Source organism: Phoenix dactylifera, chromosome 16 (assembly GCF_009389715.1).
Source record: "Phoenix dactylifera cultivar Barhee BC4 chromosome 16, palm_55x_up_171113_PBpolish2nd_filt_p, whole genome shotgun sequence".
NCBI classification, from domain to species: domain Eukaryota; kingdom Viridiplantae; phylum Streptophyta; class Magnoliopsida; order Arecales; family Arecaceae; genus Phoenix; species Phoenix dactylifera.
Window position 1 is genome coordinate 8,567,845 of NC_052407.1, and position 13,496 is coordinate 8,581,340.

General features: G+C 37.5%; 1 protein-coding gene across 8 annotated transcripts; it reads right to left on the reverse strand.

Annotated features, from left to right (window-relative positions):
• Positions 1-1,003: 1,003 nt before the first annotated feature.
• LOC103700854 lies at positions 1,004-9,248 on the reverse strand. 8 transcript variants are annotated; one of them, XR_005506505.1, is made up of 12 exons: positions 8,754-9,247; positions 7,803-7,965; positions 6,768-7,023; positions 5,874-5,957; positions 5,260-5,769; positions 4,292-4,427; positions 4,025-4,187; positions 3,793-3,921; positions 3,502-3,696; positions 3,091-3,213; positions 2,261-2,484; positions 1,004-1,556 (listed from the first exon to the last, which is right to left on the reverse strand). XR_005506505.1 is itself a non-coding variant. In XM_039114430.1 (11 exons), exons 3-11 carry the CDS (start codon positions 6,910-6,912, stop codon positions 2,371-2,373), a joined length of 1,599 nt encoding a protein of 532 aa, XP_038970358.1. In that variant the 5' UTR covers positions 6,913-7,023; positions 7,803-7,938; positions 8,754-9,248; the 3' UTR covers positions 1,004-2,370. The 8 variants fall into 8 exon arrangements, 7 of the variants coding, with proteins under 7 accessions (XP_038970358.1, XP_038970357.1, XP_026657945.1 ...); XM_039114430.1 differs by having other exon boundaries at positions 1,004-2,484; positions 7,803-7,938; positions 8,754-9,248; XM_039114429.1 differs by having other exon boundaries at positions 1,004-2,484; positions 7,803-7,959; positions 8,754-9,248.
• Positions 9,249-13,496: the final 4,248 nt, after the last annotated feature.

Genomic DNA, 13,496 nt, shown 5'->3' on the forward strand with positions numbered 1-13,496 from the left:
ATATACGTCGAAACTCGAAAGCAAATTATTTGATTTTTTTTACAATGATATTGAATAATTTAGATAGTCGAAAATTATTTCTGTTGGAAAAGAAAATTATGAATCAAATGCAATTTAATTAAATTTTAACTAAATCACAAATATTTAAGGGTAAACTAGCATAGATTTCAACCTTTTTAGCTAAAATGTATGATGTGGATGTGCAATATGTCGGAACAAGCTTTGTTAGCTGTCCTAACAAGCTTCTCTCTCTCTCTAGCTTCCTTGTATTTATTATATAATACATGATTATAATCATGTTATCTGACGTTGAGTTTTTTTTTCTTTCAGTTTCAAAGAAATCTAAGCTATAATATTTACATTCTCTATAGACGTTATGTGGATTTAAGGCAGTCCTGACACTCCTAGTGCTGGAATTACTTAAAGTTATCATACTTGCCGTCCCGGGGGAAAAAAGAAAAAGGTTAAAGTATGAAATGGCAGGACTAGCTCAAAACTAAATGCAATATTTCATAAGACCCTTAGAAAGGGAAAATTCAGAAATTTATGTAAGAAGCCTTCAATTCATGCAAGTAGTTGAAAATTCATGCATTGCAGTATTGCAAATACGCCCCTACCAAAGTTAATATGTTACAAAAAGATCCATCTTAGGAGCCTAGCATCATGATGTTTGAAGTTTGAACTAGTACCAATTGTAATATAATAAAGCTCCGGCCGCCTCCAGAGAATATGTCAACTAAAAAGACCCATAATCTCCGAGGATGTGCTGTGTTTGGATAGGTTTTTCATCGAAGTTATGGAATAAAACCAAATTGTGATCTAAGCAAATTGAGACAAACGTTCCTTCCGATGATAAACATAAAGCCTATCCAATTGTCTTATGCAGGTCACACGTAAAAATTGAAGATATAATACTAATAATTACAATTTTTTTAATTCTGTAAGAGAGGTCTAGTGGGGGAAAAAAAATTATACATGCAAATACATCAAAACACTGGATGCATAAATGAATAGTATGGAGTTCCAACATTGATGTGTTGACTTGAAAAATGTTGAGAAGGTCCATGCAATACAATGCACTTCCAAGTAACTTACAGGAACTATTTGCAGTAGTTCTTTCCCTTTTCAGAGCATTTTTAATTGATGAAAATTTACTGCTTTGAATAGTTTTGGCCAATCTTATAGACAGCATTCCATTGTTTTGTCATACCTTGGGAGCAAATCCGTCAAATATTCAAACCCCATACACCAATTCCGCCACCCAGGGCAGACTCCACCATGGCTTGCACTGATGATTATAATGGTTGCCAGGATCAATTACAAATACACTAACAGAGCTGCTTGCAAAATAAATCGAACAGTAATCTAATGGCCATTACAAGTATACAACTTCTGGAGACCTCTCACTATTTATACTAGCATTTAGCATACGCAACTGCACCGCTTTTGCAGGTCTTGACTTAGTTGGAGAAGATGTTGATGGCCGGATACTCCAAGAGAAAGCCATAGCCAGGGCCTCAATGATGGAGTGGGACTGGGTGGAGTAGAAGCATTCCCTAGAATCCACATTATATTAGTAGAAATGTAGAATTTAGTTAACATGCTCGAAGGCTTTTGCTTTATAATATGAGAAATGCCTATTGCTTCTTGTATTATTTATGGAGAGATACAACCTTTTTCTACTACCATTCAAGCTAACCAAATCTGAGACTCATGTTCCCTGGTACTGAAGCAAGTCTTTATCCCTGTTTCTCAAGGTAAAGCCAAGTTGCTAATGAACAGCTTACTTTAGCCATTTGATGACCCCACCTATGAGACTCTGAATCAAGATGAGGACAATTTGATGCATATTTTGTCCAACAACCTATCGCGAATTGATCAAACACTGGATATGGACCACAAATTCCCCACACCCATTAGATATGAGGCAAAATGGAATCAAATGATGCAGCTGGTCCAAGTAATAAAACCATCCAGCCAGAGTGGATATCAGTACATGATTTGTTGGCAGTAACCTGGATATCACAGTTTGATAACTACACATAGGTACTTAAAAGTGGTTTCCGGATTTTTCAAAAAGCTATTCCCAAGAAAACTACTATAAAACTTTTCTGGAACAATAGTATAGCATACTTTTCGCTTTGTTGTTGGTTAACTCAAAGTGGATTAATGCATGTAAGAACAAATGGCTGCTAAGATCTGGATCAAGAGGAAACTTATTATTTATAATTAATAAGACAATTTATCTATATTAATTTACCAATAAATGCCTATTCAGGTGTCTACAAGGTGGGGATTGGCCCGCTGAGCTTCTTCTCTTCCAGCCAAGCAACCAGCTTCCAAAGCAAGAGCTTGTTTTAGCTCTGGCTATCAGTCGTCGACAAGCTTCACGAGTGTTGGCATCTGTCCATGATTAATGAAATCAATTTTGTTCAACCTCAGGCAGCACAGGACATGCTCTGGTAATTCCTCCTGTTTCTGCGCCTGCACCAGTTACCCCACCAGTTAACTTGCAAATAAATAGTCAAGTATAAAATCATATCAACACTATAAGCTCAAAGCTAATAGTAGTACAATATGTTTTCATTTTTTCGAGTGGGGGCGCCAAGTTGCTCTGACAAAATGAGAAAGCATAGCAGTACTAACATACTGCAACATTATGTGCAACCATGTTCAGTGCAACCATCTTCAGTGCAGTGCATCATGTTAAAGTCAAGACTAGTGGCACGAACAGATCGAACAAAACTAGGAAAATATAGATAACAAAATGCAAGATGCTGCTAAATTCCATTTCATGATATTAAGCATACAATGCTACAAAATTCACAGACCAACTGCAGCACCAATTGATAACTATATATAACTTTAGACAGTTATTGTTAGGTTCCAACTTCCTGTATACTGCAAAGCAGGACAGGAACCTTGTTTTCTTCTCTCTTTTTGTTTTTTTTTTGTTGTTGTTGGGGGGGAGGGGGTGTGGAGAAGAAGGAAAAAATGGTCGAGCAGATCACTAATATGACTTCTTCAAAGAAGGAGACCATTCATACATCAGATGGAGAATATGGAAAGTGATCTGATGCAATAATATACCTGGATGCTTAATCCAAGATTGAGTATCCCATGTTTCAAGCGTTCACGAAATGCTTCGAGTCCCTTTCTTGATATGTAGCTAAAGCGATGTATATCCAGGTCAATCTCAAAGTAATTTGAACCCTGAACAAAACCAACATAAAGAAAGGATCAGAGAAATACAGACACATACCGAACAAGGATAGTTATCCAACACGAGCAGGAGCTTCAAATGAAGTGTTAACAGGAGATGTCACGAAAAGTAGCCCTGCGAATTGCACTGCCAAAGGAATACCTCTTTGCATAATGGCAAAGAAACCATAAAAGTAAGCCAATCTGATTGGGATGCACTAGTGATTATAATTGTTGCAAGTGAATGAGTCCAAAAGACAGGAAAATTTCATTCTTTTAACTGGTAAACGACTTCCTTACCCGGAAAAAATTATGTTGAGGGCGTGAAAGCACTGGCTTTTCATTATAAGCATGTACAAGCTTCTTTTCTGTGCTATTTAAATGGAGATCCTCCGGATTAACTAAACCAGCCAATATTTTCAACCTTTCTCTATAAGGAGCAGAGGAGTCCATTGGAAAACCTTTAACCTTTTCTATTTCATCATTTACAAATCTCTGCAAAGGCCTAAGTAGCATCAGTCCATAGGAAAAAGTTGCCTAACAAAGTCATGGCTGCCAGGAAAATATACATAAGGCTGATAAGCAACATACCCTAATGCTATCCTGAAACTGAGGAGAAATCTCTTTGTCAAATTTATCAGATAATTTGAAATATAATACAAGACACATCCCTTCCCCATCACTATCACCAAGGAACATGGCAGCAGGATAAGTAGGCAACTGTGAAGAAGAAATAATAAGAAAACACATACCAATGAAGTACTCCTACAGATAATGCAGGGATTGTCAGAGTGGATTTGCAATATATTTATGTGAAACATACCTGAATATTAACAATGAACAGTGAGGGAACTTTCTCATGTGCCTTTACCCATGGAAGGTCAATGTGCTGAGCAATGTGATTTATTTTACGAGGACAACAAAATAAATCTACACCAATTGGGGTGTATGGGGCATAGTTTGGAGCAGGAGATTTCTTCTTATCTCTGCATTTAAGTTTGGGGAAATACATTTCAGAAATTTCAGAAGCAGGGTTTAATTGAACAGTGTATGCAAACAAAACATAGGCTTATGTTTGAGCGACCCATACCTGAAATAGCTTTCCCCACGAAGCTTGAAGGTTGAAGGTTCTAGAACAGACCAGCATCCTTGCATTGGTTTCTCCCCCATGGAACATGGGACAACTAATCCGGCTCTGGGATGATATAAGCATCGTTTTGAAGAACCTACAATGATTAAGCGCCGCAATAACCATCATTTCCAATTTTGATAACGGTCTTATAAAGCATAAACAAAATTAAATGCAAACTTCATTCAGACAACGAAATCCCAGTCATTAATTTTGCATAATTTTGCTACATGCATAATTTCTGTAAAGGTTGTATGTAGAACAATTTTGGCAAATGAGATCAAAGACAATAATGTCCTGCAACATGCAGATGTTTCCACATCTCAATTGTCAGCGAACCAAAAGCAAAAGCAAAATCCAAAAAGCTATCAACAAAAGCAGAGTTCGATACGGTAAGCAAAGGATAAAGACTGCATAAGAGAGCCCCGAACGTCTGCAAGTAACGGTGCAAGTAGCATGCATCCTGTATTAGAATGTTTCTAGTATATGCTAGTTTGCACATAGTAATGTTAGAAGGGTAAATCAGGGAAAGACAATGTGAAGGTAGGGCAAAGACAGAAATTAGATGCACAGAAGAAAGCAGCAAAAGATCTCAATTAAAAGAACATAGAAGGCATGGAAGGTATAAGAATTGTGATTAACATCATAATGTAGGTAATTTTTGACAGAAATCAGAACCACAGTAGCAGTAGAAAATATCAGTAGCTTGGAGGAAGTAGGATAATGTTTTAGGCAACAACTTTTAGAAAATCATATTTTAATAATGGAATAATGCTAAGAGGAATCAAGATATTAAAATAAGTTATATAGTGAGAATGTACAACTTTTAAAACAGCTTTAGCATGCCTAATTCCTAGCCAAATATTTGTAGCAGTTCTTAGAAAAAAACATCAGGTGAAAAAGGTAGAAAGCAGAATAGGTATGCTTACAAAATTCTGTAGTTTCATCTCCATCTTTAGATTTTCGATTGAATGAAAGCCTAATAACTCCTGATTTCCTTTTCTGACATGGTGGGCTAGCACAATTAATTTGTTCAATCTTATCATTGAAACTGACAGAACGAACTAATTGAGGTGTGCAAGATGATGTCATCTGCTTCAAGGTGTTTTCATGAGCTTTTTCTCCCGTGTCATGTTTATCCTCCTTTGAACCTTTAAAGCTACCATGAAAGTCCTCTAAAACGTTCTTCCTCTTGGTACAAACGTCAGTGCCTTGGGTGTTAGGTTTTGCCTCATCAGCTTTTCCCAGAGGAATCTCATCTTTGCTCAAGGGCTTCTCAGTTCTACCTCCATCTCTTTTTAAGTATTGTTCAACAGCCAAAGCTATCTGAGTGTCATCACAAAATTCCTCAAACTTACATATACCATCCACGAAGCGTGAAGCATTTTCAAACTGCAGCATTTGGGTCCCAATTGCACTGCCTACTGATGGGAAATAGTCTACCGGAAATTTAACATGTAGAGAATAAGTAGTTAGGTGAAGAAAAAGCAAAAAAGCATTCGGTGTGACTATCACAACCAGATAATTGAGATAAATGCTGCACCTCCATGAACACTAATGAAATCATCTTCAGAATCTGATTCCAGAATGCTGACACAGTCAAACCATGCTTCCTCTTGGCACAACACTGCAAACATATTATGCTTTAGTCACATATTTTGTTTTGCGGATATCCAAATCAAGGAAGATGAAAAGAGATAAGGAAGGCCAATATTTGATAGGAATGCAACATAATGAGTGCTTTTACCATGTTGCCTGAAACAAAGGCAACTCTATAATCTTCAATGCGAATAACTAGTACAAAACAATTTTTACATGTTTCTCTCATTTATCAGATCGGTGAAACCATGGTCCACCGTACCAGTCCGTACTGGCCGGTACGAGCCGGTATGGCCTGAAATCGGTACCGGATCAGCGTGGAATCCGGTACCGGTAGCTTATCGTTGGAAAACCGATACGGACCGGTACGGGACCAGTCCAGGACCGGCATGGGACCGGTACGTACCGGTCCGGGCCATCACCGGTACGCCGATTAGTACCGGTACGGCGGACCTTTGGTGAAACAGTATTCAGCTCCTCCTTATATTCAAGATGCAGAAAGAAAAAGGAACTGCAATCTAGTGGTATGCTTGTTAAGTAGAAGGAAACTAGATGACATATGAAACCAAATGGATAGGCCTAAGACTGTGCCAAAATACAATTTTCATGCAAAATTCATCTAAAACATTGGTAAGGTCAAATAATTTGCTTGGGAGTGAGAACTCTGTCATAAACAACCCCCTTTTATCAAGCTCTTAGATTCTTTTTTAATGCAATTACCTAGAAGTAAAATTCAGGCACCATTTGTGTCCACCTGGCTATGATGCCACTGCAACTGGGTTAGATGAAATGTTAAATTTGAACGTTCAGACTCTGGACGAGTTTTTACAGCACTCACTGTGAGCAAAATGGCTTTCAGTGTTGCACCAGGCTACAGGAGCATCGGGAATTGAAGCAGAAACCTTCCCATGGCATTTTCTGGACCTAAGAGAGTACTTCCGTGACTTGGGCATTCTGTTGGATTTTGATACGCAGGCACCCATGATGATGACACGGTACCGCAGAATTAATGCAAGGATGAGTTGAATTCTTTGTAGGCTATGCCAAACTCCTGGAAAAATCTTGCTCAAACCTTATCCAGTAAAAAGATGGACCTGCCAAGTACATGGTAAAAAGACGTTACTGAAGGAATAAAGTAGGATCCTGTATGGCTCAAGGTGTAATATATATGATATAATCATTTTTTTTCAGATTATCTCTAAGGCATGCATCAACTTGCTCTCCCAGAGCACGCTAAAAGTGGAAACTGTGCTTTCATTAGGCTTCGTAGCAATATATATTATTGAACATATAGGTTCAAATAGAGAACCTCCAACTAGTGCTCTAACTATGAAGAATTTGAATAGCCATATGAATAATCATTCTACTTGTACATGTGTATCTCCACATAGTTGTGAACTATGACAGCTTAGACAAATTTTCCTTCATGCAAAAGTACTAATACCTTGTTGATCTTTCGGTTTAAAATGTTTCAGTTGCGTATCCTCAAATCATTGTTGGTGATATCTCAATGAATAAATGCGAAATTGAGAAAAAACAAACGAAGTTGAACTGGTTTTTATAATACAGTTATTCAGCCATAGAACGCTAATGCAAAATTCTGAGCTAAATATATATTTACATTTAAAACTTTAAGATATTTCATAGAAGATTTTGAAGAACTCGGAAGACAAGGATTCATTGCACTCGCATAACAAAGACCAAAATTACAACTTCACTGCAGGTCCATATAAAGCAAATAGATGACTCGATGAAGTACCAACAACAACACCATCAAAAATTGAGGCACATATATCCTCCAGAAATAATCAATAGCACGGATGTTCGAAATGTCTAGCACAAGAGCTACTATAGAGGGAGCACAAATATTTACCATAACCATTCAGGAGAACCAACAAGTCAGCTAATGTCGCCAAGAAGAAATTGAAATGGGGCAGAAGCCAGAGATACAGCAGCAGAAAGCTTGCTCTTTTACATGGAAAGGAGAGCTCTTTAGATCAATCAGCGAGCTGCGCCGAGGACTAGGATCACTTCACCTTCAAAGAGAGCTAGCATATAAATAAAACTAAGTAATATATAGTTACAAAAACGGGATCGTTGCTCAGTTATCAAAGAGCTAATGCAAAGAGAAACCGAGAGCGAATGAGGCGGATCAAGGAAGTCATGGCGAAAGAATTACACTGGAGATTGGATGAATGGTGATCCAAACAAAGCTTGGAAGAATCTATAAAAACAAAACCACGGAGACAGGCAGACAAAAAAAGACGGCGACAAAAGATCGAACCAATGAAGTCCAAAATCCAGTCTTTGGTGAATAAAACATTAGAAAATATTACGAAAAAGTATGTAGAAAGGGAGAAGGATTAAAAATTCGTAATTTGAGAAAATAAAGTGATCGAAAATTTCCAGATATGAAGTTTCGTGTCGATTGCTAAATAAGTTTCTAAACGTTGACTTAGCCATTTCGTTGCTCCAATTTTTTTCTCCAAATGTAATAAAATAAGTAATAGAGAAGTACAGAAATGGATAAAGATTAGAAATAGAAGCAAAAGAAACGGATCGAATACACTAAACCAATTAACAATACTTATTTTCCTTTCTTTTAAAGAAAAGGAAAAGTTAAAGGAATAGCAGGAAAAAAGCAAGAAAAAAGGTCAAAAAACCGAATCCTGATTAAAGAAACCGATCCTAGTTTTAAAAAGATGATAAATGTTCGCCAAGGAAAACGAAAAAAAAAGGGATTTTTTTTTGGAACACAACCAAAAAAATGGCACCTTTTTAGAAAAGGATTCGAAGCTTCCGATGGAGAAGATGAAAAACCTACGAGCTTCTTCTGTAAATCGAAAGGAGTCGACGCCGGCGGCGTGAGGCATCGATTTCCAGCGGTTGAGAACGGTCGAAGAAGCACCGAGGATCGGGCCGTCCGTCCGTCCGTCCGTCGGAGAAGAAAAAAAGCCGAAACAATCCGCCACTTATTTATAGCCCTGGCATCCCCTGCGGTGGAACGACTTGAGTTCGGCTTTCGGTGCGCCGTATTCCGCCGAAGAAGAGGAGAGAGGAGGAGGAGGTGACGAGATGGGATGGGTTCTCCTCTCCCTCGCCGGCGCTCTAGTGTTATATAGTTTCATGAATGCGTATCGTTTCGGCGATACGCACGTAGCCGTGTCGGAAAGGTGGGGAAGAAGGGAAACAAAATCCCGGCCAAGTCGCCAGCTCCTCTGCTCGATCTGCCTACGTCCGCAAGGATTTCTCGCAAACAAGCAAATAATATGGAAGATATGATACTCTGAGAAGGTGATGGACACCAAAATCCTAGGTTGTTTTTTAACTTATTTGTGGCTTTTTATTTTTTTATTGTTCGCAAAAAAAAAAAGGGCTTTGATGTGATATCCCCCCTCCTTTTTCCTGCAGCGAGATTTTTTTTTCTTTCTTTGTTTGGGTGCAATAGCGCTATATAGGTTAAATTTTGTGAATCTTACAAGTCAGTCCTTCGTAAAGTAAAATATTTCTTTGTTCCGTATTAGTCCCTCCACTCTTTGAATTTAGATTTGTTAACTAATATAATATTCAAATCTGATATCACTCCCTGTTTGCAGCAGTTGCTGCAACTAGGTCTCTAGTTTTTCAACAAATGTGTTGCATCCCAATTCAAAGATGTATTACGCCAGCATTACTCGTTTTATACGCATCATCTGAATTCAAGAACCCTAGAGGTTTTAAATTAAGGAGATAGATAAACAAATTAGTAAGTTACCATCAAATTTATCATTCAACTACATGATATTGTCAAAGATATTGCTATTGTGATTGTATGGAGAGGAAAAGTTAGAGAACCTATGGAGTAATTAATTAGATTAGATAAGAAGTAACTCAGCTCTTTTTCTATAGGTGGGATAGAATTTACTTGAATTTCCACTAAAACTATGTCTGGATGCTACGGATGGATCGCTTTTCGAGATGGCCATTTCCAAACCGGGTTAAAGTGATCTAATATTTGGTTGACATTCTTTAAGTTGGTAAGATAAGTTACGTACAAAAAGTAAAATTAAAAAAAATAAAGAGAGGGAAGAAAAAGCCTAAAGGTTAACTTCTTCTTTCTTTTTTTTTTTTCACTCTTCCCCATGAAATAAAGCTAACCGGATTAAATGACTTTTTGAGATGTTGATTGACTGAAGTTTAATTCATGCTTTTTGGTATGTGTTTGGATGATTAAATTGTTGATATTATCTTTAACTAGCGGATGATCGAGAACCAAATATATCTCTTTAATTAAAGAGATTATGCTTTAATTCATGTTATTTAAAAGAGAAGGTGCATGCTTTCGCTCATGATATTTAATCTTATCTTTAGTTAATATAGCGAAGCCGCTTTCATTCGAATGCATCGAGGAACACGAGACGTCAAATCAATTACAAAAGGTTGCATGCAATGATGGGTGGTGGTGGCAGCCAGGACGTAGAGTCACTGGCAGCCACCGAATGGGAACAGTAGTTACATTTTCCCACCCACCACCTTTCAAAACCAAAAGCTACGGCCGAGTCTCAACTCCAGATTTTGCTGCTTCTCCACAAAAGCAGTAGCAAATTAAGTAGCACCCAAGCTGCCAAAAGGGCTCATTGTGGGTCGTTCAAAACTATCTCGAGTAAAAAAGCCGCTTGGTTCAGTGCCTCGTGAAGCTCGGATAAAGATTTTTTTTTTTTACTCTTAGGCGTGGGACAAGCATGCACACGTTTGGACTTCTATTTGGAAAAGGCTAAGATACCACTTCCAAAGAAAGGGCCTAAAGTGCTCTCTGTCTCTCTCTCTCTCTCTCCTCGATAATGGGTGAATGAAAAAGAAACTGGTTTGCTTTAGTTGGGGTGTCGTGTGGAATGGAAGTGACGACACGGCGAGCCCTGTGCTTGTTGACGTGTGGCTTGTGTGAGTAGGAGTCCCATGTCAAATGTATATATATTCTTCACTTAACCTTATTCTCATAATTTAATTTAAATTATTAATTTAGCTAGTATTGTTAAGAATTATATGTATAAGATTTAGTCTTATACGAGATAATTAGTAGGAAATAGATAGGTCGATACCGATGATTGGACTCAAAACTTAATAGCTTAACTTTTTGAGGTTGAGTTGAATTCCGTCATGTATCAAGGCATCCATCTAGTTGGACTTGAACTCCCCTTCCTTCCCAACAAATGGTTTCGGAGCTGATGGTTGACATGGATGATGATCAAATTGATAGCTTTTATGAAGAATGGTAATATGTGAGATGGTAGAGTTGAGGCATTGCGGATGCGGTGTGTTGAGCATATACAACAAGTAGACTCGACGTGAGCTGATAGAGCTAAGTTATGGTGGCCACAATATGCCGACTGGATGCAGGAAATGGATTTAATGGAGCAATGCATTGGGTTTGAGAGGGAGCTTGGACATAGTTGTTGAAGAGTGGTGAAATGTTTTTGAAAGCTGCTCTTATGAAGAATGGTAATATGCGAGATTGTGACATGCAAGATCATAAAGCCAAATCATTGCAACCGCAATATGTTGAGTGGATGCAGCAAGTGGTCTCGACCTAAGTTGATAGAGCTCGGTCATGGCAGCCATACTATGTCAAGTGGGCGCAGCAAGTTAGATTGACGGAGAAGGCATTGTGTTTGAGTGTGAGCTTGGTGTAATTCTTGGAGAGTGATAAAATAAGACTCTTATAGAGTGGGATTCTTGAATTGGAGTGGTAAAACACCAGGTGAAGTGTATAGTGTGACTCTTGGAGAGTAAGCTCTTAGCTAGGTTGGAGTATGCGTGGTAGTTTAGCATGGAGCTCGACTATATAGAGTAGTAGTGGATTTGACTCAGCTGGGAGTTCAATTAGCTCACATATAAAGGGAAAATTTAATAGCTTAAGCTTTTATGTTGAGTTAGTTTCTAGCTTACACATCAAGGTCTTCTTCTCTCCAACAAATATAGCCTTTCATCAATATGATAACGTTAACGAAAGGCAAAAAAACAAAAAAAGAACAATAGAATAACGTTAGAGCATGCAAGCATGGATTGGTAGGTTGACATTGACATTTTTGGCAAGTTTGGACACTTTGCATTGTTAGGGCTGACACAGCATGACAATAACTTTGTATTTAATCATATTGCACAAAATTTTTTCATTGCGAAGTAAAAAACAAAGCAGTTTCACATGATTTAAGATGAGGGTTTTCTTGGAAGGAGCCTTTTTGTGGGGGTGTTTATAGGAAGGTGGGTTTTATATGACAAAAAGCTTCAAAATATACATCAATTAACAAAAACTAAAAAGATAATGAAGGCTTTTGATGTCCACACTGAAGCCTTTGCGGCCCTTAGCTATGGGTTGATGTGGTACAAGCAAAAGGACACCATTGCTTGGTTACAATTATTAATTTTGATTGATGGACAAAGCTCATATTAAATTAGTCAAAGAAAGAATTAAAAAAATAATAGATAATTGGCTGTTCAGTGTCAGTATCCTTATGCGCTTAGTTAATTGAGATAAAGATAGCTAATTAAACTAAGCCTCTCTTGAACATCATGAATTAAATTAAAAAACTTTTGAGACAACATAGTTAAGTTGATAATTTTAATGCTTCATTCTGTATTATGTGGTGGTGGGTGGAAACACACTCAAACCAAATGCAACCCATGAAAACTGGAAATTAATTTTATATGACCTTGCATTAATTGTAGAGTACTGAACTAGATGCGTTCTGCATTCTTTATCCAAGAAGGCTCAATTTTCAAAAGGCTTGTGCCTAACTTGGATACCTAACTACCTTGCTTTTGTACTTTGATTAGAAGGGGTTCGCCAAATCCAAACTCATCGAACCAATTAAATATGGACGTCAAAACTCAAGGTGATGCAGGAAGAAGAGATGAATTCATGCGTTATTTATTTGAAGTATATTGAAGAATTAAGCACCACCTTCCACAATAACATCTTCATTTAAATTTGTAAAAAAAAAATTTCTAGAGTGGCACATGTTGCTTTTGCAAAGTCATTTCTATCTGTTCTTAGAGAATGCTAGAGATCACCTATTTCTGTCATTGCTCAGTCATTGATTTTATATGGTATTTGGTGATTGGCAGAGTGGAATTAGATAGCTTTTGGCTATCTACATGAGTCCCAATAATTGACACCATCAAACCCATGCATTGCACTAGTCCCAAGTTGCCACTTATAGGACTTGTGAGTTGCATAATAAACAAGTGATTGATAGCATTACTCTTTGCTTGGACATGATGCAATTTGCAAAGAAAAGTAATGCGTGTGACAGTGTGATATCTTACTTGGACAAAAGAATGCATTCAAAGTGCAACTTATGGCAAAATGAGCATCTTTGGAAGATTCTATAAAAAAGCACTTGGAATCTAATATATATACACTAAAATGATGACTCCATTCACCGCATGGATACCTATATATTAATGGTGTTATTAATAGACCTCTTCATTTGGGATAATAGATAGGACTCTTATTTAATACGATTCTTTGTCAAAATATAACAATATAATGGCGTTAATAAAAAATATTAAATTATTAAATTATATT

Bases quoted from the DNA above. Each gene is read 5' to 3' on its own strand.
- LOC103700854 (XM_039114430.1), bottom strand. From the start codon at position 6,912: ATGGGTGCCTGCGTATCAAAATCCAACAGAATGCCCAAGTCACGGAAG. The intron at 5,958-6,767 runs GTGAGTGCTGTA...ATATGTTTGCAG, and splicing joins TGAAAGCCATTTTGCTCACA to TGTTGTGCCAAGAGGAAGCA. The intron at 5,770-5,873 runs GTGCAGCATTTA...AATTTCCGGTAG, and splicing joins TTTCATTAGTGTTCATGGAG to ACTATTTCCCATCAGTAGGC.